This window comes from Bacillus rossius, chromosome 15 (assembly GCF_032445375.1).
Source record: "Bacillus rossius redtenbacheri isolate Brsri chromosome 15, Brsri_v3, whole genome shotgun sequence".
Lineage (NCBI taxonomy): Eukaryota > Metazoa > Arthropoda > Insecta > Phasmatodea > Bacillidae > Bacillus > Bacillus rossius.
The window spans coordinates 6,978,339-7,005,524 of record NC_086342.1 but is presented as its reverse complement, the minus strand read 5'-3'; the positions used below and the strand labels follow the sequence as shown (position 1 = coordinate 7,005,524).

The window sequence follows — 27,186 nt, the reverse complement described above, 5'->3', positions numbered from 1 at the left end:
TCGTGTACTTACAATTTTATTTCAAGTTCTGTATTTATCCTATTTATATCAGTAGTGTAGTGTTTAAAGGACTCTGTCCATCACAAGATGCGATAAAGTACCATCTATAATTTCGGCACCTATGCGTCGCACCTTACCTTTCCTTTTACAGATGCCACTGCCCGATGTTCTAGAAACATTTCAAACACACTATGGATCGTATACAAAAATTTATAGTTTTTGAAAATAACATTTGAATGAAACAACAAAACAATGTAAAATCACACTTATGTAAATAAAACCTAGCAGGAAAAGTGAAAACCATTAAAAAAAAAAATAGTCTAAACGTTTTTCCAAAAAAAAAATATATATATATCGGTGATAAAATATAACTAGGTCACTATGACCTTGAACTTGCGTAACCAGTTCAACCTTGTAAAGACGAAACATAATGTTCGTTCCTTCAAAGTTGCTCCTGGAAGCTGGGGAGGGCAGGGTGTTGGTTGGTTGGTTGGTTGGTTGGTTGGTTGGTTGGTCGGTCCGTCCACTCGGTGGCTGAGGCCAGGGTGCCGTGCCGTGCGCAGACGTGCTCGTTCAGCGGGCTGTCGCTGTCGCCGCCGCCGGCCGTGCTGAGCTGCAGCAACCCCTCGCTGCCGGCGGCGCGCCCCCAGAGCCTGCCAAACTCGGACCACCTGCCCGTGTGCACGCTCGACGCCCGCCTCTCCAGCACCCCGGACAACCAGCTGCGGGAGGACTACGCCATCCTCGCCAAGGACGGTAGGCGTGCCTGGAAACACCCCCCCAGTGATAGCGATTTTAGGGGTAAAATTACCGTGCTCCAGCCCGTAATGCCCCCGAGCTGTGCGGATTTTCCGTTACTATTACTGGGTTTGGATGTCCTGTTACAGAACTACGGGATTGTTATTTATTCACATGATCTCCACGTCCTTGGAAAGTCAGGGAAAGTTGAAATTTGTAAGCGAAAGTCAAGAAGTACACTTTTAACACCTGGAAATTTTTTTGGAATTCTTCAGCGATGGTAATTTGAGGGGGGGGATGTGTCAGGCTCTACTAGTTTGTGCGGACACCCTGAATTTCATTACGTAAACAGATTGTGTTCATACCAGAGTTTCGTACTGTGAACATCGCTAGCTCATCCAGCTCACGTAAACAAAATATGATTCCCAAAATAAATTTGTTTTTGCAAAAATATGTAATTTTGAAATTGTTGAATGAATAGACCTGCTTGTTACTGTGTAGGAGTGGGTGTTGATTATTTTGAAGAGTGCAGTATCGGCGTAAACTTAGTAACTTCTGTTTTAATGCCGGTTATTGTATGCATAAATAATGTGACTACCGAAGGGTGTGCCTGGGAGCTGGCAGTGCTGAGTCTGCCATCACTCAGACTGTAAACATTTTTTTTCCCCTAATTGATGTGCTTGGTCTAAATTGGCGTTAGCAAGGTTCTGTTAGAATGTTAGAAATAAACTGGAGAGAGAACTGGGCCAGCCACGGGGATGTTAGGTGCTGGATTTTCTTTTTTTTTTTTTCTAGTGATGGGTCAAATACTAACTTTCTCGAATTCAAATCCCAGAGTGTACCTTAAATTTACCCCTTGAATCAGAATCTAGGATCAAGGGTAAAAAATAAAATAATGTACAATAAAGGGAAAAATATTAACTATGGTTTTGAAACATTCTACCCTTTAAATGTTTCTTTCACAAATTAAATTTCAAGAATCAATACATTCTGTAATTTTATTTATATAGTTACATGTTAAAAGTACAGTATCCTAAAATTTTAACAGGATGAAGGGGGGAAAAAAACCAAGTAAACTTAAGAGGTTATTAGTGTTGAATATTTTTTAATCTACTTTATTTCCTTTTTAATATTATCCATCAAATCTTTGAATTATATGGTAATAATTTTTGATGTTATTTGAGGATTTGATTGACCCATCCCTATTTCTTTCTGATTATTGCAAAAAAGTCAGAAAATTTTGAAATTTTTGATGAGGGAAAGTCAGAGAAATTATATTACAGTGTTGTGCTGAACGTGGTTGTGGTTGCAGTCCACAACAGCTTGAAGCAGACCATGCAGGCCCTGAGCACGGAGCGTGACCGCTTGAAGACGGCGCTCGAGTCGGACGCCAGCGCGGCGCCCAGCGTGGGCCCTGCCTCGGGCGCCGTGACTGCCGTGCTGCGCGGCTCCCTCGCGCACGCCCTGCAGCAGAACGCTGACCTCAAGGCGCGGCTGGCACGCATCCACGACACCGCGGACCTGAGCGACCTGTCGTCCGTGGGCCCGGCGTCGGAGGTGGTGAGTCGTCTGTCCGTGTCGGGGCGAGTCGTCTGTTCGTGTCGGGGCGAGTCGTCTGTTCGTGTCGGGGCGAGTTCACTCTTCCTTTGTTTGTGTGCGTGCAAGAAACAATGTTGAATAGTCAACATTCTGAACCATCATTTCAAACTCCCTGTCATCTCGAAACATGTTCATTTATACTTCAGTTTATACAGGATGTGTTTGTAACATATTTGAGTGCGTGTGTGGTGCATAGGGAGTTTACGAGTGTGAAGAATTTATTTCTGGCATGTTGGTATAGTAAGTAAATCAGGAACGGAAGTAACAGTAACAAGTCGAATATGAAGTGAAAATTATTTGATGAGTCTTTAACTTATTTGGAACTACCTGGGACAAGTAAAATGCAATGAAATGTCTTAAATCCTGTAATCTATTGTTTCGCACATTGTGTAATCTCGCACTAATTGAGACAATCACATTCATATATTTTTTTTTTTCAGGTTGATTCCACATGCTGCTTGTTTTGCATTACCGTATTTTTAGTTCGCTCAGAGTTTATAGTTACCTTTTATATCAGTACCGATTTTTTTTTCTGTTTTCTAGCGTGTCTCATTTCACATTTTCACATTGGGTGTTCCTTTTAAAAGAATGTTGATGTTTGATGATCCAGCACGATCTCTAATCCGGCTTGGCCTAAAGTCCTGAGCATGTCGTACTAAAGGCCTTCACAGTAGCGGGAGGACGTGGACGGGACGGTGTACGTGGTCCCACAGATGCAGAAGCCCCTGCACGCGTCGCTCTCGTACAGCTCGTCCTGCCTGAGCGCGTCGGAGTTCTTCGACGCGGAGGAGTACCAGGATCTGGAGCGGGGCAACGCGCGCGAGGGCCACAGCGAGACGTCCTCGGAGGCGGGCAGCCTCACCAGCGAGGAGGGCAGCGTGAGCAGCGAGAACAGCGAAGTGGGCACCGAGTACACCCCTGCGCAGAGCTGTGAGTGCCTGTTCTCGCCCGCCCCGACACTTACACGGCCCGTGTTACCATCTCAAAAAATAATTATTTCAATTCTACATTCGTCACCTGATTGGCAAAAGGACGAATGTTACAAAATCGTAATTTTACAGGAGGAACAAAAAACTGTTAAAATATTAACAAATACAATACAGGCAATAAAAGAGACATCGGAATAAAAACACCAGTTTACTTTTTATGTAGGTAGTCCCTTTAGCCAAGATGTGTATTAAATTTTAAAGAATTTTACCAACATAAAACTAAAAATCGTAAAAAAATGTAACATTCGCCCTTTTGCCAATCAGGTGACGATATGTTTCGACTATGAACTGTGCACACCATCTTCTCGACGGAATGACTTAATGTGGCGGCGTGACAACAGTTTGTGCTTCTGTAGCTAGTATGGTGGGAAATTCAAGTTTACACACAGTCTTTGTACATACAGAGTTGGATTGGAATGGATTGCAATGGATTTCATGGTATTATGCAGTTTGCAACAATTTTCTGAATCAATATGTAAAGTAGCAGGCTGGGGAAAATAAGGCAAATAGGAAGTGAAATGAAAGGTTTGGTAGGGTGGTTGGTTAGTTTAAGTTATGTTAGCTGCTTAATCAAAAACACAATTATTTCATAATTTAAATAATTTTCAACAGACATTTTACATATAATTATTGTAGATAACTGCACTTAACCAACCTTCACTTTAGTATTATTTGTCTAATTTTCCAGAAGTTGTTACATGACGTAAAAAAATGTTTTTTAGTGGGATTATAATTCTCATTCTTACTATTCAAATTAAAAACTGATATTCACAAAGGCCCATTAATTTGTTTTCAGCTCTGATGTAACCAACATAATTATCTAAGTTACATGTATTTTTAACTTATTAACATGTTATGAAATTTCTTAGAAAACCTTAAAAATCTTGGGAATATCCTAGAATTTGGTTCTGCCAATAGAGTGGCTGTCCTGAACCAGCTCCCAGCAACGTCTACCATGTTTCCAGCATTACTATCGAATCAAGTTTCATGAATTCACTTTCCTATGTGATACTGCAGATACCACACTATATCATTGTATCAGTGGTGTTGAAAGGTGTTTGTCTACGGACCACGAAATACAAGAACTGGACATATAAGTCATGAAATAGTCCGTAAATAAACAATAATGCTGCCATATTTTTTTGCTAACTTGGACTTTGTTTTTTGACAAATCACATCAGTTTGTAGTTAAACTAAATTTAAATGTGTATTTGAGAGTTACCCACTTAAATCATGCGAAAATTATCTCTAAAAGGTTTTTAAGTAAAAATCTACTTGTAGCTACTAATAGTAGATCTGTGTGGTGTTATTATTAAGTTAAAAATAGTTAAAATTAAAATAGTTTATAATTGAATTATTTTTTTATTGAATTTCTAAATTATTATTATTAAATATTTAAATAATTGTTTGTTTTGTTTGAGTATTTCTTTGTAACTACTGGACCGATGTTGATGAAACATTTTGCATTTGAAATAGTGATGGCCCGATATCCAAATCCCGATACCGATACAGATTCCGATATTTCCAAATTTACCGATCCGATACCCGATACTCGATATTCCGATTATAGGCCTATCTCATTTCTAATACTGATTCTATAAAACTGTGGTTCTGGAGTATTGTTAGAGACAATAATGAAAAATGTTAAATATTAATAAAACATACTTATGTGAATGTATATTATTTTTATTAATTGTAAAATATTGCAAATTCACATTAAATGAAAGCTAATAATGAAATTATCATAATGGCTTACAAATAACAAATAAGCTCTCTAAATTCAAATTCACGAGTCACTGCCTGTACTTAGTCCAGTGTCTCAACTGTAATCTAAGAAAAATACCGTCCGAAAAACATCAAACTTTTGTACCCTTTGTATAATTTCATCAATGTAAACGACATGCTAGAATGGAAGGTCTTCAATTAGCAAATTTTGTGACCATTGTTCAAGTGTATCACTCCATTTATTGGTGGGAAAACATGTTAAAAATACGTGAAAAGTAATTTCAATGCAACTTTGAAACGTACTGCAGATATTATAAAACCACACATCTTTATTTATGTTATTGGCACTGCACTCAATATAGCCAACATAATACCTTTGCTGCAACTTGCCCTACTTAAACACTTTTCATATTTTAGCTTTTGTAAAACTTACGTAACGTTATTGTATAGAACAGCAGTTGGCGACCATGAAACGACACGCAAAGAAAATGCCTGTTATCAAGCAGCAACTTTATTCTTCTTCATGTTTACTTACGGCTACATCACTTATTAAATTAAATATCGTAATTATTTTCGTTTATGTTTTCAATATATGTACTCTCAGTGAACTTCGAAAATTCATCAAGCGAAAACATTTTGCGAATATCTGAAACGCATAAATATGCACTAATGACTGGGATTTGTGTACACATGGAAGAATTGTACCGTCGGGATGCATTGCAGTATCAGAAAGAAGAAATAGGCTTGAAATTGTTTCAGTGGAAAATATGCTTGGAATTACTAGGTAATATGGTGACGTGAAGAAAGATAAATTACGCCCGCGGAAAATAAGCTTGGAATTACGGTTAAGGTTATGTGAGAAGTATTATTGGCGAGAGCAAACATCGGTTATCAAAATATCGCAAGTATTTACCGATGTCCGATATTGAAAAATGTGCCGATATTACCGATCTCCGATATTGAATATTGAATATTGGGCCATCACTAATTTGAAAGCTTATGATCAGCCTTAAAAGCTGGTGTATGTTTTATCTCTCTACGATGATGGGAGCCGGAGATAGATATAACAATAAAACCACATTTTTTTTTTTTCCACAACCAGGTGCCACATGTATGTGAGCTACCATTTCTACAAACACCACACTATACGAATACTTCCATGTACCACATACAGTGGCGTAGCCAGGATTTGTGTATGGGGGGTGTTAAGAAGCATGGCCCCCCTGTATTAAAGTGGGTGGTCCGGGGGTCCTTCCCCGGAAAAATTAGGATTTTAACATTTTAAGGTGTAAAATAGTGCTATTTTAGCAGTTTTCAGTTCTTAAATTTAAATATTGTAATGGTAAAAATTTTATTAATTTCAATATGAAATTTGTTTGAGTGATGAATAAGAAATTAATTAAAGATTTGGTGCTAGGGGGGGGGGGGGGGGGTGTTTGAACCCCTAAACCCCTCCCTCCTCCCCGGCTACGCCCCTGACCACATACATACTTAATCTGATTTAATTATTCTATCACAATTTACAATTGATAATTTTTTTTATTATGTGGTGTGAAAAATAAAGGGAAAAAAACCTGAAATTATTTGCACGAGGACGCAAACTAGTCATACATAGAATAATATATTTGAAGGCTGTGGGAAAGAAATGAAGTGAGATTGGTTGTTGACGTGTGCAGCGGTGGTGTGCGCGGGGGGCAGCATGAAGTGCATGACGGGGCGGCGCACCAAGCTCCCGGTGCCGCGCCCGGACACCGAGGGCCTGTCCTTGTGGAACCTGCTGTGCAAGAACATCGGCAAGGACCTGTCCCAGGTGTCCATGCCCGTCACGCTCAACGAGCCCCTCAACATGCTGCAGGTGCGGCGCCGTCTCTCTCTGTCTCCCTCTCTCACTCCCTCCCTCTCTCCCTCCCTCTCTCTCGCTCTCTTACTCTCACTCTCGCTCTCTCTTGCTCTCTCTCGCTCTCACTCTCTCTCCCTCTCCCTCTCTCGCTCTCTCACGCTCTCTCCCTCTCTCCCTCTCTTGCTCTCTCTCTCTTGCTCTCTCTCCCTCTCCCTCTCCCTCTACCCTCCTTTGCTGTCGTGCTCGTTCTTGCTCTCTTGAGATCGCTCCAGGCAGCGGTTTCTCACTACAGCGTGGCCGATTCCTATCACTATTATCTGGTCTGTGTCATCAAGCACAAGATCTTACGGTTTTATTTTCAGGTCTATTTCTTTTTTATGCATTGTTTTCATTCATGAAAATGTCGCAAAGAGGTTAACAAGGGGATGAGTAGGCGTCAGTTGTCGCTAGCTAGGGTAGTGGCGAGAGACGGCGAGTCACGGGAGGCACGGGTGCGGAGAACACTTCCCCCGCCCATGTCTCGTGCAGGGTTCTTATTGAGGCAGGGGTTCCACACCAAGATAGGCCGCTAGCAGCACCAGTGGGAGTCCCACTTATCATCCCGCCTCACTAACATGAACAAACACAGCCCGCTGGCTAGGCGGGCCCTGTAAGCACCAGTTCATTCATTCAGTCCAGTCATTCATTCATCCATCCATCCATCCATCCATCCATCCATTCATCCATGCATTCATGCATCCATCTATCCATGCATCCATTCATCCATTCATCCATGCATCCATTCATCCATCCATCCATGCATCCATCCATCCATGCATCCATGCATCCATGCATCCATCCATCCACATTGCGTTGTGACGTTGGGTTCCAGCGCATGTGCGAGGAGCTGGAGTACAGCGAGCTGCTGGACAAGGCGGCCGAGCTGGACGACCCGTACGAGCGGATGGTGTACGTCGCGGCCTTCGCCGTGTCCAGCTACAGCTCGTCGTACTTCCGCGCCGGCAGCAAGCCCTTCAACCCGCTGCTGGGCGAGACCTACGAGTGCATACGTGAGGACATGGGGTTCCGGTTCGTCGCCGAGCAGGTAACTTCCCTGTTTTGTCTTGTCGAGGCTCGGCGTCTCCCACTTCGTTGGTTTAGTGTTCGTGCATTTCCACTTCATTAATCATTACCAAAGGTCTCAAGATTAATTCCTAATTTTAACAAATTACAAAACCTGTTAAATTAACTGAATAAGCATTATCTATAAAATTTCAGTTGATGTTTTTACTAACTTATTTATCGTAGCCTTTTATTAACTTTGTATTTATCTTGCTTTCTTAATAATCTTGCGTATATTCACTCATTAATTTTAATTCTTTCATTTCCTTTGATTGGCATTAATATGGTGTAAATGTTTTTATTTATAATTTTAATTTAATCATTGTAGTATTTATCTCTGGGTGTTTTGTCCTGGTTTGTCCTTTGTCCTTGTTATTAATTTTATTAGTATATAGTGTTTGTGTTTGTTGTGCCTATCAAATAAGGTATTCTTAAACTGTAGATACGTTTGTTACAATTAAATAAATAATTAAATAAAAATGATTTTATGGTTTTATTTTTAGCACAATTACATTTTTAAAACAGAAAATTTAGGTGTTTGTGTTTTTATCTTTATACATTGTATATGAATATAATTTAAATGTAGAAAAAATATTCATATAACCAACGTGGGTGGAACAGCAAATGAGGGCTAGTGTTGTCGGCAGGTGAGCCACCATCCTCCGGTCAGCGTCTGCTACGCTGAGTCGAGGAACTTCGTGTTTTGGCAGGACGTCAGAATCAAAACCAAGTTCTGGGGCAAGTCCATGGAATTCCAGCCAACAGGTGAACTATCCTTGTTCCATTCCGTTCCACTCTGTAGTCAACATAAAACTCTCAGTATTTATTTCATTTTAGTGTTAAGTTCGATATTATCAACTTTGTAAATCTGTACTGATTTTTAAATTTTGTAAATTATCTTTGGTTATAATGGTTATTGAAAGATAACATGTCGCCCGGCAAGTAAAGAGCCGGCAGTAAAGATTTTACATCACATGCTAGTAAGATTTTCTGCCATTCACTACATACTGGGTTGCGTTTCTTGAATGCCAGAATTATAATCAGAATTTTATTATGTGTTGATAGACATGTAGTCAATTAATAAAAGGCAGCCAACTTTTGAAGGTCTAGGAACCGCAACCTGCGACATTAACATTGTTCCTGATGAAGAAGTATGATTTAATTAACGCACATTTTGCTTAACGGTCAATTTCCGGAAACGTAACCTGTCCGTTAATCGAGGATTTATTGTATTTTTATGTATGTTGCATTAACAAAACAATTTGCAAATTTAACATTTTCTGGTTTAAGAAAATGATTGCCAGGTTTTTTTTATTTCTCACATTTTATGCATCTCTGTATTATGGTTTCATGTTTATATTACTGTCTTTTATTTAATTTTTCATTAATCTATCTTGGACTCCAGTGAAATGTGAAAAAAAAGTAGGTTTCTTGTATGGTAAACATTAATCGGACGTAGTTATGCAAAAAGACACCATCCCACAATTTTGTTATATTTTATTTGAAAATAAATTAAAATAGTTCAAGGTTAATCGTACCGTCATTGCTGTTATCGTATCAGTATTTATACTAGACCATTGAAATTATACCCACATTGTGTTATCAATACGAGAATTACAATTTATAATTAACTTTACCTTCAAAATACTCAGAATGGGATTTCTTGTGGGTTGGTTCCTTTTTGCATAACTACGTCCAATTATAATAAATACTTGATATTGGGAATGATCTTATATTTGATGATAATGAAAGCACGTGAGTTGGCGGAAGCCCGGCGGCCGTGTGTGTCACGGGGCGGGGCGGGTGTTTGCGCAGGCACGGTGAACGTCCGCCTGCCGAAGCACGGCGACCAGTACCAGTGGAACAAGGTGACGACGTGCGTGCACAACCTGTTTGCCGGGCAGCGCTGGGTCGACCAGTACGGGGAGCTGAAGATCACCAGCAGCAGCAACATCAGCTGCAAGCTCACGTTCGTCAAGGTACTGACAGCGCCTTGTCTTCCTAGGCCAGACGCGGAGGTGCTATCGTCGTCATGTTACAGATACTTGATGTAGGCACCGATTGTCTAGCCCCTGAGAGAGCAGTGGCGTAGCCAGGATTTGTGTATGGGGGGTGTTAAGAAGCATGGTCCCTCGTATTAAAGCGGGAGGTCCGGGAAAATTTGGATTTTAAGGTGTAAAATAGTGCTATTTTAGTAGTTTTCGGTACTTAAATTGCAATATTGTAATGGTAAAAATTTAATTAATTTTAATATTAAATTTGAGTGATGAATAAGAAATTAAATAAAAATTTGGTGCTAAGGAGGGGGGGTTTGAACCCCTAAACCCCCCCCCCCCCTGGCTACGCCCCTGTGAGAGAGTAAGGTTTCTGAAAAACCATTTCTAAAGCATTGTACTGCAACGTGGTGTGAACGAAGAAAATGACAAAACACCAAACTATTCACACCAAGTTACACAAGGTGCTCATATGAGTAGAAGTGTAGAATTCACCCTTTCTATTAAGGGTACCTAGCAGAGAGTGTCTTGTAAAAACAATATATAATATTAATATAGAACAAGAATAATACGTTTAATTGAATTGTCTTCCTTTTAATAATGTTTTCCATAAACGTTCACAAAATACATGCAAAATACAAAATGAGATTATGCCGGTCCACAAGGACACAAAAAGAGGACAATAATTCAGACATTTGCTTCACCAACATATGCTCCATTAAGGCCGCAGCCAAAGTTCAATTAGTATGTAACAAATTCGTGATGCGACCTCAATACTCATGACTCATGAGCTTAAACTGTCATTCATTTTACGCAACAATTTGCGTTAAATAAGTTACATAACATGTTTTTGAATAAATACAACAAACGTGTGCGTTGCCCAATAATTAGACACCTGCGAGTACTCGAAATTCGAGTTTCGAGTCGAGTTTTTTAGTAATACTCGAACTCGAGCTCGTGGTTTTCAACAACTCGAAATTCGAGCGAGCTTTTCTTGCACTCTACCTATAGAAAAAAAAACTCTCATTATATCAGAATAAAAGTCTTACAACACTATTATCCTTTACTTTATAATGTAACATGATCGACCGTATACATGAACACATCATTTTTACGTACCCGGGATTTACGAATTTCCGTGATTAATTTTTTTTACTTCTATAATTTTCCGCATAGCATTAATGTATCACTTTCCTGCTTTATGCGGAAGTATTTCCCGCTTTATGCGGAAACATTTCCCGCATTTTACTGTAAAAAGCGTTTAAATTGTCCGGGGTCTCATCATTTACGCCATTAAATGTGTGATATAAAGTCCCGTTTAAAAATTTTATGAAAGTTCCTGCCAGTAATGGCGCACGTAAATATAAATATGAAGAAAAGACAAATGAACAACAACTTACGAAGAAATATGGATGATGTACCATAACTGCAGTACAATTCCAATAGTTATCTTAAGATAATTACCATAAAAAGAACTAAAGATTCTTTGTAGATACCATAACTACTGCAGAAGCATGATAGTTACCACATTTGCACTATAGTTGCCGTAATAACCGAGAAGTGTATTTACCGTGATGGTAATGTATTTATTTAGGACATATTAAAATTAAAGAACATTATTGAAAAAAAAAGGATGTTAAATCTTGATATGTACGGTTGGCACATGTTGCTAAGAAATAATGTGATCTGAAAGAATGCAGTACTACTACGAAAAGTGAAAAGGGTACTCGTGGATTTTTAGGTTATGGCAGTCTCTCTTTCGTTTTTCAGTAATATCGGCCGAAAATTAACAAGAGTATTGGAAGTTGGCAGAAATGCCGATTCAACTAAATATTGGCAAAATCGGCTTCTTCAGTACAGCTCTACATTTGATGACATGAGTAAACATATTTCAGACTACAGGACATTGAAAAAGACTTTAATTTCCATGTAGGTTTATTGTGCGTAAGTTTTTTTTGCAAGTGTAAATTGAATTAAGTAAAATGCTTCTATTTTTATTACTTTAAATTGATTAAACTTAATGACAAGTTACAGATATTTGACACTAATTTTGAGGTTAAACAATTTGGTAAATATGTAGAGTAACGGTATATGCGAAAAAAAATGCTAAAAATCTATGCTCTTTCACTTCCTCTTTTCAAATCAACCGGCGGAGATAAGAAATTCCAAATACTTTAGGAGATATAGAATTTTTTAATTTTGCAATACAACACCTGTACAACCATTAGACCGACGCCATTTTTGTTATTTTGCCGTATGTTCGTGAATGCTTAATAAATAAAATGGTCGATTAGGTCTGGTCAGTTACATTATTAATACTTTCAAACTAAGCGGACATAAAAAATGTGAATTAATTTCAATGGTTCTTTAGTTTTAAAGTATTTATAATGTAACTGACCTGACCTAACAAACCCGGACAAATGATGAACATTAACAACTCACGTAAAATATTTTTGTTACTTATTACTTGCGCAACAATATCCAAATAAAAAATAAGACTTTAAAATTAGAAACGTTAAAAACCCACCTAAGTTGGAGGCGGGTACATTTCCTTTGCCATTAGAAGGAAATGATGTAGTCGTTCACCTACGTCGCGATACCTCCGACGGAACATTAATAAATAAATAAATAATCACGTAAGGTTCATTTGAATACTGGCCAATCACGGAACTGTCACGTGACAAAATTGTCCAATAAGAAACATAATAGATACTCGTAAACCAGAAACAATGGTGATCGCCGCATGAATACCCAGGTATTGTGATGAAAATTAAAAAATTCGATATTCCTAAAGTATTTGGAATTTCTTATCTCCGCCGGTTGATTTGAAAAGAGGAAGTGAAAGAGCATAGAATAAAAGTATTTTCGGAATTTTAGCATTTTTTTCCCGCATATACCGCGACTCTACATATTTACCAACAATTTTACTAAAGCATTCCAGCCACACAGGTTGCCAGCGAGAAATGCTTCTCATCTGCTGTAAACACCATCTCCAATCGTAGAGCTAATTTAACTCCTGAACGTGCAGAACAAATTATTTTTCTGCATGATAGATTGAAGAACAGAATTTAATACTCTATGACAATCTCTCTCAGAATTTTTGTGCTGAAAAGTGGAAATGTTGAAACAATGTGAATGTACTTTTCAAACAACATGATTTTTGGTGCTCAGTTAGTTGAAGCTCAGTAAGGACTCCAGAAAAATTGACAAGGATGAAATTATTCCAAAGATATGTTACATTTACACAAACATATACGTACTTGTAAACTGTGGTTATGTTAGTTGGATGATATCAGTTGCTAATGAACCAATGGAAACAGGTTAGATTCAATGGAAAACATGTTTTTTTTCCTAGCAGTGCAAATTATAAAAGCACTCTGTAAATAGTTACCCAAAATTAATAAGCCCACTTCATTTTAATACTTTATTCAAACATTATACCTACTAAGTTTAAGGTAAAAATAATTTCCCAAAAGTGTAACTGTATCACAAAAGCTCAAGCTTCGAGAACTTTCAAGTAAGCTCACTCGAGCTTGGCTCAAAGTAAAATTCTTAGGCTTGCAGACCTCTAATGTAGGTCTATCTATTTAGTAGGCTAACAATGATAATGGTTTCTTTTTTTATTTCCATGTTTTTCTCAAAAGTTCTCACATTTTATTACTCCATCACAGTAAATTTATGTGCAATAAACTTTAAAAAAAAACTCGAACTCGACTCGATACTCGCGAGTATTTTAGCAAACTCGCTCGAGCTCGACTCAAAGTGAAAATCTTCTGCTCGCAGAAGCCTACCAATAATGAATACTATCTCTAACATGATACAAGCTACGTGCATATGAAGCACCCATACATGATACAGGACAGAAATTTAGGTTTACTTTTGAAATTGTACGAGCATTTAACAAAATATTACATAGAGTACCTCGTGCTCCGTGCGGAGCTATAACAAGCAAGTTACAAAAGAAAATATTTAAAAAAATGTAATATTTAAAGAATTGTAACATGTAGACTAGATATCAAGGCCGGCATGGCCGTTTACAGGTTCCTACGAACAACGAGCTCTCCATACGTAACAAGTGCAAGGCCCGAAGGAGCACTTACCCTAGACGTGGCGAGAAACAGATAGGAAAGACAAAAGCAAGGTAAAGTCACTCAGGCAGGCAACTCGTGACACCGGCACTTATGGTGCTTAAAAAATAAGGGACAACGACATCAGGAGACAATAGGCATGAACGGACGGCAATGCAAACCGCGGCATGAAAGAGAGAAAAGAACCTGGAATAGATGAACCATCGAGGTCCCAGCAGCCATACCAAGACAAACTTGCATGATGGCAAACAATTACCTTACTTTAAACGCTGGGATCCTCGGAGCAACTGTAGCTACTGTACCACACGGCCATCTCGTGCGAACAAAAAAAAAATCAAACCACAGCAGTCTCTCCCTTGGCGCCGTCACTGCCTAACAAACTGACTGATCACATGCTTATCACAGCTCAAAGTATGCTAAGCTAAAGAGGCCGAGGCACAGCCGACGGCTGCTTATAAAGCCTCGCATAGAGCGCGCTGCGGTCGGAGCAACGCTGGGGAAGCTGAAAAAAGGAGGGGGGAAACAAACTCACAAGGAAGAGAGGAGAGAGGGGTGGGAAGGCTGTGACGTAGCGACATACGAGGCGGCGGGCCGCTTCAGTACATCATTTTACTTGCTGTGTTTTTTTTTTATAAAAATCTATATTAATTATATGTTTTATTCCCAACTTCTAAATGTTTTATTTTAAAACTAGCTGAGCCAGTGACTTTTATTTTCTTGGACAGAATTATTCGCACTGGTTATTTAAATAGAAAATATGGACGATTATTGTTCATTTATACGCACTAAAGTTTAAGGTAGGTTATAGCCATCTTATTTGGGTTTCTAAATACGAAAGAAAAAAATTGCTACTTACCAAAATGGGGGTACATAAGTTCAGCGGGAGTATTGATAATGTGATAATTTAAAAATCAAAGACACACACATTGAATTTATTTATTTGGCTTTATTATGTGTTTTATCAGCATGCACACAGTAAATATAAAATTATAGTATGCAGTGAAATTATAACTCCTAGCTTTAAATTCTTTTTATGTATAGTTAAAATATTTTTAGAACAGTTTTAGATATTAAAATTGAATGACATAATTAATCCTTAAGTTATTATCTAACTTTTTTTTTTTAATTTCAAGTCAATGACTTGTTTTTGGGGGGTATAACATTTTGTACGTACAGTAAAATAAATTTTTTTTTAACGTTAGATTTGATTATGGTGTCTAATTTGGTGACAGGAAAAAGATATTTAATAATTAATAACCCGAAAATCACAAACACTTAGATTTTATTTGTTTAGTGTTGATTGTAGTTCATGTAATTTGGAACACGAGCCTGTCTCGCGTGATGTGCAGGCCAGCTATTGGTCGGCGAAGAGGCACGAGGTGTTTGGCGTTGTCACCAACTCGGAGGGCAGAGCCGTCCGCAACTTGTTCGGCAAGTGGAGCGAGGCCCTGTACTGTGGCGTCGCGCCGTCCGCGCGCTGCATTTGGAGGCAAGGTTAGCATTGCTCGCTCGCTCGTAAGCAACTCCAATCCGAATTGTTTATGTTCGTTTTCTGTCCATCAAGAGTTTGAACCCCTGGATGTAAAAGTCACAAAAAAAAGTAAGGAAACTGAAGGACTGGTAACGAAGGTCATGAGAGTGTCCCGATGTAAACAGCTGCAGTGCTTTAAGTTACAAATTTTAAATCTTCAGCAGCCTTTTGCTGACTTGAATGTTTGTCTGTCCATTAGGCCTATGGGAATACTAGATGTGAAGTGAATATCAAATTGAATCCTAAAAATATTCACAAAGTCAAATCAAACACAATTGGTTAGTGATTAGGTGTTGAATCAAAGAATTTTTTTTGTTATATTACTAAAACTTACAGGTAAGAAAAAAAATAAGCAATATAACAAAACCTCAAAAATTAATTTTAAATCTTAAATTAATATAGTCAAACATATGTAGTATATGAAATACAACTGATTCACTATTGGAAATTGGTAAAATGATGCTGGTGCTCTTAAATTTGAAGTGAAAGTAATTGAGCATCCTTGGATCTAATGCTTTTTGTGTTTCACACTTTGCCAAGTTTTGCATAAAGTTCAGTACTTCAAATGAAACATATAGCAGTTTTTCCTTGCAAAGCTAAATTATATATCTTAAACAGCTTCTGTTAGATTCACTTAGTCGCTTGAAGCTTTCAGCAAGCCTACCATCCACTCCACGTTAGGTGTTGAATGTATTCCTGACTGGAATGTCACTAAGCTAGTATAGGTTTATTTTTTTATTTTTTTGTTTTAGGTACAATGCCCGAGGAGTATGAACTGTATTATGGGTTCACAAGATTTGCCATGGAGTTGAATGAATTAGACGAAGACATGTCTAAATACTTGCCTATCACAGATACCAGATTTCGGCCAGACCAGAGGTAAGTGTTTGATGTCAACACCTTAAGTAGACAAACACTGTATTCCTGAGGGTAATACCTGTACTGATTTGACTGTATTTTTTTATCAAAAGAAAATAAAGATTGCTGGAACCCTTCAATTAAGTTTGACTGAAAGGGGAAAAAAAATATATATTTTTTTTAGCTATTATACAGTTTAAATTGTGAGCAAAAAAGAACAGGGATTTGAAAAAATACAGTATGTGCATTGACTGACTCTGGAAACATATATTAATTTAATACCTGTAACTTTTACAGCTTTGAATGGTTCATTCTAACTTATGATTAATTTTTCATCTCGTACTTATTTTTAGGAAACACTTTAAATGATCCGTCTCGTCCGTCCATCCATCACCTGTCCGTACGTCAATGAACCGAGCGATTCACATTGATCCCCATGACCATCTAATACTTTCCAATTTAATATTGCCAAAAGACTATAAATCTTGAATACAGCTAAATATTGATATGTATTGTATAGATATATTGATGATCGTAACAGTTAAGCACTCTATAAATCATTAAATTCAATTTTTTTTTTCTCTGATATTTATTAAAATATTTTCAGTTGTTAAAAATAGTATGTTCAAACTTAAGTTAATAACATTTAATGGAAGCAGCTAAACATGACAAAAATGCTTAAAAAACCTTTTAAGATAGTAAAGGTTTGCCGGCAATAGGTATCTTGCTGATGTTTTGGAGGTTATTTCATCTGTCCATCCGTCGAAAGTTGAAGCTTGGTAAGTGTTTGACGGGCGGACGGACGGGCCGGATGATCGTGGAGGGACGGGTGATTGTGCTTGTCCCAGGATGCTGGAGGAGGGGAACCTGGTGGGGGCGGAGAACATGAAGCTGTACCTGGAGCAGGCCCAGCGCGACCGCCGCAAGAGGAAGGAGCAGGAGAGCTCGCAGCACCAGCCGCTGTGGTTCAGGTGAGGCGGCCGCAGGCTCTCCGAGTGTCGTCTTTGAAAGATTTGTGCGATGGGAGTGCATGACTTGATGTGAGCTTTTGGACATACGCCATTGCTATGCTCATGTATGTCTGTAGAAGAAAACTAAAAAAAAAAAATACCAAAAAGACAAAATGACACAATGTCATTTGTGTTTTTTGTAGTTCTCTTCTACAGACATACATGAGCATAGCAATGGCGTATGTCCAAAAGCCTAGATCAAGTCACACAGTGTTGTAACACTGCCAGACTAGGGATGTGCGAGAACTACACAAGTATTACACATTCATGAATAATTCGGTATTCAATCCAACATTTCAAAATGTGTTTATATATTTTTGAAATTATTCCTTCTTGAGGCACATTGATAAGAGTGGATTTTTACAATTCGCGCGCACCATGCAACGAAATTTTCACAGGAAGATGGCGGACCCACGTGTATGAACATAAACTTATACATAGTAAATTTCAAAGAAATTAGGGTGCATATCAAACATATTGGTGTGCCAATTGAAACTTCATGATAGTGAAACCACCCTGAAATATATTTGGTAAACTAAAATAGTCATTGTAAAGAGTAATTTCAAGTTTTAAAAAAAGTAAGGATTCTGGTATTACAGCAATTAGGTATAGTACATATTTTTCTTATACTCTTCTGTCAGGCTTAGAAGCGCAGTAGTTATAGCTATAAAAACGTGGTTCAAAGCCCTGCAGTAATTTTTTTCTTTTACTTTTTTAGTTTCACATTACTCGATTATACAAATTTTGCTTTAAGCAAATATTTATGAATGCATTTTATTTGTTTATCGTATAGCTATAATATTAAATACATAGCTCAGGCCACTGGATTGATTATTTCATACTAGGTAGGCATATATCCTCTATTTTTACTTAAAGTAATGTTAAATTAACTACGTTTGTTAGGAAATGAATTTCCATGAATTCGCACAGCTAAAAAAAAATAAAACAACGATAGTAAAACTATTCTTTAATACTTAATTATGTTCATCTAACATGCGGAAACTATATAGAATTAACTTAAGAATGAATTTTAAAAATGTGGGCAGTATTTTAGTAAAATTCCTTGTTAAAAATCAAGTCCAGGCTGGGGTTTCGTATTTTTTCAAGTCTCTTTCGTTTTTATCGGAGACATTTCATTATGTAGTTTAACCTTTCACTCTGCAAATCGAATGATTCGATATTTGACGTAGCTGTTCCGGTAGCGAATTCTAGTGGCAGGTGTGGAACTACGTGTGTGTCATGTTTAAAGATTTAGGGATTGATATTGAATACTAGTTGATATAATTTAAAACATTTATTGTGTTCAAAAACATTTTGATATGTACTTTCAAGTTGTATTAATATAAGTGAGGTTATGTTCCCGTATGTTTAATTTATTAGCATTATATATTATAACATTATTATTTAATAAATAATTAACACTAATAAATTATTATATACTTAAACATATTTTTTGATTTTAGTTATAATTAAAATTTATCTCTATTTTACTAAATTAATTTTATACACATATTTATATATTTTATATTAATATTGAGTACTGAGTCTTTATTTAATTAATTTTGTTACAGTAAATATCAAAATAGTTCAGTGTCTTAAATCAAAAAGAACTTTAATTTTTAATGTAGGGCCTATATAATACATAAGTAAACACTTTTTTTTCTAACGTGATGTGGGACTCATTCATAAAAAAAAATATTGAAAAAAATGTAACCTGTTGCTAAGATGATTTATTGAGAAATATACGTTTAATTTTTGCAACATTGTGCACATATTGCTTTTAAATATTTAAAAAAAATCAAAGTCCATGATTTAAGATTATAAATAATACTTATATATAATTAAAATTATTTTGAAACGTAAATGCATTTACGGTTTTCTTTAATTTGTCTTCATTTAAACCTCTTGGTTATGGTTCCATGTATAGTCCTCTCTTTTTTTTTTTTTACTTCATTTTAAATTAATTTTTCTTGGACTCTTCTGTGAATTGTAAGAAACAAATTCCCTCATGTTAAAATCTGATTAGAAAAATTTACGATATTCGGGAATATTGTGATATTCGATTCACAAATTTAATTTGAATGGAAAAAAAATATAGTAATTGCAGAAGCCTAAGGGAAAAGTCTTAAATCCAGCATGTACGGGAATGTGGCTGTGCCGCTTTAGCGATTTTGCCAGATTCCAGCTATAAAACAGGAAACACTGTTCTGAATTAAAACCTGTAGTATCAATAAACTCTGAGCGAACTGAAAATGCTGGCGGCCAAATCCACCAAAAAAAATTCTGAGTGCGAGTAGCTAAACTGGTTCTACGGGATGTCCGCACTCTGGAAAGTCAGGGAATTTACTACTTTAAAACGTGGAAAAGTCTTGGAAATTCCTGTGAGTGTAATTCGAGGAGAAATGTCATGCTCCAATCTGCCATCACACAGACTTTGAGCACACTTTTTTCCCCAGATGGTGTTTTATTGCGTAGTCACACACACTGTAAAATGCCATATGCATGGTTCTGTTTGAACTTGTTCAGATGTAGGGATGGTGGAGGCTGGAATGTGCAAAATAGGTAGATTATTTCGAACAAATTCGTCAGGGAAATTTGCAAATTTGGGTAGCGGGAAAGACGGGGTAAATTTTCGTACAGAATTTTTGCGTGGACCCCTGTGCCAGATTGCGGAATGTGCCGAAACGTAGAATGTTTGGATCAAAGAGCTTTCGCGGTGCAGCATTGTGGTTTCTTGGCGCGTCCGTCGTGTTCGCGGACTGACGGGTCTCGGTGGGCTGTGTTCCGTGTGTCGCAGCAAGCGGACAACGGGCTCCGGGGAGGAGGTCTGGGAGTACACCCACAAGTACTGGGAGTGCCGCAAGAACCCCGGCTTCGTCAACATGCAGCTGGAAGCTCTGTGGTAGCTGTGGCCCGCTCACCACTTCACACTTCACCTCAACAATTGTTTCCTATGTTTTCTTACAGCAGACCACTATATATATTTTTTTAAAAACAAAAGTGTCGAAAGTTTTTCTGTGTTATTCTACTCAATGCTTGAAGGTGGTACACGTTGTGCAAATTGTACGTAACATTTATTTACGTTAAACTTCATAGTATCGTGGATTTTATATTCAAATCAAGTGCCACTGATTTGGAATGAACGGTTGATTTATTAAAACTACATAATTTGGGTCAAGTATTTAAAATTTACAAATACATATATTAAAATTTTTTAAAAAGTTTGTGTTTTCAACTTTAAAAATAAATTTATTTTTAATATAAATTTTTTGCATAATGCTTGGTAAATTTCAAGTAGATATGTTTGTTTATTTCCCCTGAAGCAAAGAATTTGACCCTTGCCACTTTTGATTTTTTTTTTAATGAAGCTAATGCTTACTCATTTGAATAATTATTTTTTAAACATATTTTTGGTTTTTATAAATTTATGACTATAAATGTAGGAATGCAAATTGTGAATGCAAGGAATTTTCTTTTCTTAAGTTAATGTTTGTATCATCTGTTTCATGAAAACTATTTTTTTTATTACCAATGTAGATAAAATGTAATTCAACACAAAAACCATTCTTGGTAGGTATTGGAAAGTATTACTTATTTTTTTTCCTTTCCATTTTTGAATCTTCAAGCATGGAGTGGTTAGTTATAAGTTTACACTTTATGTTTTTACCATTACTTTATTAGGAAAATATTGGAGTGTCCCTAACATAGAACTGTTAATTATTAACTAATTATAATGCAAGTTATGCTTTGTTCATTTGCCAGATCTTTATTATATAAGTAATATTTTTTTGTGTAATTTTTTATTTTGTTGACGTAGGTACTTGCTATCACAGAATTGTTAACAGACAATTTTTCTCCTGCCTTTGTGGAGTTTCTTAGGGATGAAGTTTGTTGTCCTATGTAAATGCCATGTGGTTTGTGAGGTTATGTCTCATAACTGTGCTTGTGGCATACGCGCCTGCCCCAATCCTGCTCACTTACATTTTTATATACATTTTTAAGTTTTTTGTCTTGTTGGTGTCTCAAATGTGTTGGACTTAGCAATTTGATGTGTTTTTTTTTGTAAATGTTGATTTGCTACCTTTTATTATATTATAATTCTATGTTATTCACCAATTTTAACGTTCCTAAATGTAGTATGTATTTGTGATTTTGCTTTTTAACTATATTGTAGTATTTTTATTCAAGGGTGCTCCTCTTTGTCTACCAGGGATCTTTGAATCTATCAGAGTTGCCACTACCCAAACAAGGATTTATTGTTGCCTTTTGTGTTGTTTTCTCACAAACACCCCACCCAATTACTTTGCACCTTTTTTTATTTTTGTTTGTGCCTATGAATATAATTTTTTTTAATTTTTGTTTGTGCCTATGAATATAATTTATTTTTAATTTACTTGCCACTTGCCATACTAAGAGCTGATGTCTTCAGCTGTTTATCTTATGGTACAACTTCTGCTGTTTTGTTTTGCAATACATGTACATAATGTATCTAATGTACAAATTAACCAGCTGTTGTTAAGTCTGTATATAGGCCATATGTACAGCATAAAAAATTTTATTTTATTTTTTTATTGTTATGGATTCTTGAATATGTATATAGATTCTTATTGCATAGACGTTTAACTGCTAACAAGTTCTATGAATGTGACAATTTTGAAAAGCAAAAGCATTGAAAGATGCTATGCTTTAACAAAATTATCAAATAGCAATGTCTTGTTTTGAAATCAGCCTGCTGGCAGTTTTGATTCGTCGTTAATATGTACTTAAATGTACCTAACTTTGTTCAGTAATAAAGAATTGTGTATAATGATGTATGGAGGATACAGTTCTGGCATCTATATTATGTATCTTTATTGGTAGAATTAGAGGTGTGAATTATGTTTGTTGAAGGAATGTTGTTTGGTGCTGCAATTGTCTGATATTTGTTGCTTATTCATTTGTTTGTTCTTATGCACATTGTCTTGTAAAACTTACCTTAAGTTGATTTTAGAATCAGTTTCATCTTTTAAGTTATTAGCAAGTACTTTACTCCAAGTACAATTTTGCCATATGTACATTTTATTTACCAGTTCTTGGATACTTACAGTTAAATATGTAATACAGGCAGAGCTATACTTACTTAAGAGTTGTTAAATTTTCAGGATTTTTACATAACTCAATAAATTTAGGATTACGGTTGATACACAACCACAATTGAAACTATTTTGACTCTAGAATACAATATTGACTTTTATGTGCTAACATACCTTATATCGTAATATGTTGAATTTAAATTATTTTTAACCCTTAAACTTATAATGGCTTAAAACAACATTCCTAGTACACCCTCCCCTCAAAGTAATGCCCTAATTTGTTTCAGGAAAATAGAGCGCTAATCAAATGTGTTTTTATTTTCCATAAGAGAGCATGTTAATCAAAATAATTTGATGTGTGTTTTCTGACTGCTATTTCAATCATGACAATGCTCCTGTTAAAATCAATAAAGTGTTAAGTATATGTCTAACTGTATTCAAACCAACATTTGAATTATATTTTGAGAATAAAATTCAAAAACTAAATTCCATTGTAAAAAAAATCACTAGCTGAATTGCTCACATACATTGACATAACAACATTATTGAGCTATGAAATAATTATTAATTTAGAAGCTCTGTTGAATGCATAATAGAATTAAATAAGCATAAAAATAATGTTTTCTATTTACAAGAAATTTTATTTAACTTTTAAACGTAATTCTCAACTGTGTTGTTTACGAAATGTGTGACTCCACGTAAATTGCTAGCAACATGACTTTCCACTAGAACAACCTGGTAAATTCAAGCTAAAATGACCCTGACTATTTCTGGACTTTATTGCAAAACTGCTGCTGACATATGAAATGGCGTGAAATAAACATTGTGAAACACACACGGCCATTGAAAATATTTCTGAGAAGTATATATCATTTTACCATATGAATTAGGCTCAAAAATTAAGCAGTGAAGGATGGAAATACCTATTAAATAAAGTTAAACTGTGGTTTTAGAGAGACATTATTATATTAAATTGTTTCATTGTGTTTACTGTTACACGAGTGTCGTTGCACGGAAATTAAAAATTCTCATAAATGAAAATGAGTGCTAGTTTGAATCTATAACCGCACCACTTCAAATCATTCATCATTATATCAAAAACACTCATCTCAAAACAGCGTTACTTCGAGGAGTGGATATTAACAAATCAGTTGAAATATTTTTGTTGTGGTGGACAATTTTAAATTAAGCATATATAGAATATTTATGAGTCACGTTCTTAATTCCAAAATATTTTGTGATTTTTTTGGATAATGATCTTGAGAGTTTAGATTGGTAAGGATGAGTCTCTTTAATTCTATATTGAAGTGGAATGATTTAATAAATAAATCAATCAGTTTTGTGGGAGCATGTACTTAAGATGTTTTACTGCATACTGTTTTATAAATTTTTTCTAGAATTATCTGGTTTCTCTTTTTTCCCAGCTTCAATTTGAAAAAAAATAATTTATGCCTGAATAATTTAGGCATTTAAGTAACTTGATCTTCAGAAGAAGAAAGCTGCAGTGAAATTTGTTTACAATTGTTTAAATCAATACTGCAAAGTGTGTGAGTGTTTTGAAGATATACGTAGAAATGAAAACCTATATCCAATATCACTATCTTTTGTATTAATAAATGCTAATAGTTTTTTTTTACTTGGATATTTGGCCTAGCGTGAGCCTAATTACATTGACCTTTAACTGCTCAGAAGAGGTTTTTCATCTATAGAAAAATATGGTCTTCTAATGATGGTGTAATTGTTTTGACAATCTTGAATGAGATATGAGTAATTGATTAGTTTTTTAGATGAATGTGATTTTTCCAGTTGTGTATTGCAATGTACTCATACTTACACTCATAATAGTATATTGTAAGTACTTGTTTAGAAAAATTACGTAACATACCTAATTGAGTACTTTTGTACAAGTATCTAGACAAGTGTTAAACAATTATTTTCTGGAAAGAATAACTCCGAAGATACAATTCAAACTATAGTACTTCAGTAGATTTTTTTTTTTTTTTTAATGGTTTTGAACAAGTTATGAATGTATTTTATTAGTTAGAAGCAGCAAAAAAAAATAAAAATTTAAGTTAACATAGTCATAGTACAAAAAGGATGTCGAAGTATTATTTTAATTTATTAACTCAAATTGTTGGAATTCCTGCAACAAAATTGTGAATGAAATAGGAAGTATTCTAAAAATGTTTAACATGTAATACATACATAAAATGACTATTGTGAACAAAATTTTGTTCATATCATATTTAATTAAATATGGCCCATGTTTAAAAATCATTGTGATATTTCTGTAGGTATCAATTTTTTAAAAAAAATTGAAATATGAGTTTTGAGTTTTTTTCATTTTTCATTTTATTGAAGTCCTTTTTTTTTTGTCATAAATTAAATAGTTCTTTTTCCACTCTCTCTAAAAATGTGCAGTTTGCAATCTGTTCACTGGTTGGAGATCTCATTAGCCATGATCGCTAATGCAGTTATTTTCATAAAGTTCACTTCCAAACTTCGCCATGACACAATTTATGAACAGCAGGTCACAATTATTTTGGAGCATGGTTTATATAAATATAAGGCGATTTTGTACAAAAACCTGTTGAAACTAACAGTGGGGGGTCGCAATGTAATCGCAAACTTGTAGCTTGCCAATGGGAACAGCTTAGTTGAAAAACTACACGCTCTGCCCGTAAACTGTGTCACGTATGCCACTTTAGCCCGGAGCCTCCTGAACCTCTGCACGGGCGTGACAGATGAGAGGAGAACACTCGGAATGTGGGATGAGGGAGAGAGTGCAAATGTAGTTAAGTCCACGGTTCCTCATGCTTCTCTTCTGAGTGGCTGCTCTACCCCCCTCCCGGACAACACTGCATTCTTTACTTTCTGAGTGGCTGCTTTCCAAATACAGTCATAAAGTCATAAAACTTAAAAAAACGCAGCTTGGCGTTTAATGAGGCAGTTTAAATCGCTCATCTGACGGAAAGTGGCACCAGAAAAGGTTTAATAAATATGAAATAATTTTTTTTTATTTTAAATTATTTAAAGTTCTAAAGACTTGAATTGTGATTTTCACTCCATAAAGTTTCTTCCTTAAACTTGTAATCAAAAAGTGTGGGGTCGCATTATATTCAGAGTCGTGCTATTTTTGGGTCAATACTGTTATTATAGTACATAGTATGTATATGTGTGCAAGTGTTGTAATAATTAACAATTTGTATGCTCTGCTGATTAAGTTAAATGTTATTTAAGAGGCATGTTGGAATCAGAATAGTTAGATTTTTGACTACTTAAAAAAAAAAAATATCTTTTAAGTATTTTTTTTGCAAAGTTTTTTTTTTTTTCCTAATCCATTCCAAGAAATATAGTTAAATGACTTTTTTCCATAACTAACATAGTTTAAGAGACCTTTTTTCAAATCCCAGGTAATAATTGTATTTGTGTACCTTATATGGTTTAAGGCAGAACTTCACCTACCTTCAATGACTAGCCTTAAAATTTTTGTTTTCTTAATAACCATTCTATTTCCAGTGAAAGTCTTCATATGTATGTAATTTAAGAACCATTTCAAATCTTCCTCCTCACACAATAAAAAAAAGCACGCTAAAATTGTATTGCATGAAATTAAGGATAAAAATTACTCAGATATTGTTTTAGACTAGATTTATTTTTGTCACAAACTCATTATAGGAATGTTACAATCAAATAGAAAACTGGCTTCAACATGATGGTTTATAGTAAAAATAGTACAATTGTTGCTTAAATTCCTAGAAAAATTTTTTTTCCTGTTCTTTGTCTCATGGTTATAAGGCTAGGATAGATAAATATTTATCACTTCACCTACTTACATTTACACATTCCTAGCTAAGAGAATTCTTTTATCTTATTTTGAAGCATAACATAATATTTGGTTTGTAAAAGTTTTGAAAATACTTTTATTGTTTTATGACTGATTTCGTTGCAGTCATTTACAGTTTTTAATGTTTGACATTGTTTATTAATGTGGTTTAATCAAACAAATTTTTTTAGTATAATAGCGTAATTTTCTTGCGCATTGTCCACTTGTGTGTGTTTACCAGACTGATAGAATATATTTTGTGTGGAGTAAATCAATTGATATCACGTATGTACTACGTTATTGTTAAATATCCAGCTTTAAGAGTGTTGACGTAGAAACTTTTTTGCGTGTGCTGTTACACCTGTCTTAAATCAGTGCTGTTAAAATATCCTGTGTGAGCTTTCGATTTTGCGCGAACGTTTTGTCTACTAAGCTACACACACACACACACACACACACACACACACACACACACACACACTAAACTGTGAGCAAAGATTTTTCTTATTCGTGCACTGCTGATTGTGTTATGTGTTGTAGGCTATATAGTCGTGAACGTTGTATTTTGCTTTCTGACATGGTGTTTCTCCTATATGTGCTGAACCAGTCTATTTGAGTTTGTGTTGTGTGTTAGAAGTAAGTGCACAGTAGCATTAAACTTGCCATTTGTCACCATCTCCTATTCAGATTTTACTTTGTGGTGTTAGGAACTTTGATTAGACATCTGTGCTTGTACGGGAATTGTCTCTTGCTTCACACTTTTGTGATGTGTTGAGTTGATTTGTTTGGTCCTCTTTCATCCACTGTGCTCATGG

At 35.8% G+C, this 27,186-nt stretch overlaps 1 protein-coding gene across 2 annotated transcripts in view; it reads left to right on the top strand.

The window, feature by feature from the left end:
* The window catches only part of LOC134539597 (oxysterol-binding protein-related protein 6-like), a 52,731-nt gene extending 25,879 nt beyond the window's left edge, over positions 1 to 26,852 (top strand). For both annotated transcript variants that reach the window (XM_063381766.1, XM_063381765.1), the window contains 11 exons: positions 564 to 756; positions 2,051 to 2,298; positions 3,051 to 3,267; positions 6,728 to 6,906; positions 7,763 to 7,975; positions 8,640 to 8,757; positions 9,808 to 9,971; positions 15,424 to 15,568; positions 16,358 to 16,484; positions 17,312 to 17,434; positions 20,271 to 26,852. In XM_063381766.1, coding sequence (XP_063237836.1) covers positions 564 to 756; positions 2,051 to 2,298; positions 3,051 to 3,267; positions 6,728 to 6,906; positions 7,763 to 7,975; positions 8,640 to 8,757; positions 9,808 to 9,971; positions 15,424 to 15,568; positions 16,358 to 16,484; positions 17,312 to 17,434; positions 20,271 to 20,379 — 1,836 coding nt within the window. In that variant the 3' untranslated portion in view covers positions 20,380 to 26,852. The remainder of the gene's footprint in view (positions 1 to 563; positions 757 to 2,050; positions 2,299 to 3,050; positions 3,268 to 6,727; positions 6,907 to 7,762; positions 7,976 to 8,639; positions 8,758 to 9,807; positions 9,972 to 15,423; positions 15,569 to 16,357; positions 16,485 to 17,311; positions 17,435 to 20,270) is intronic.
* The last annotated feature ends 334 nt before the right edge of the window (positions 26,853 to 27,186 follow it).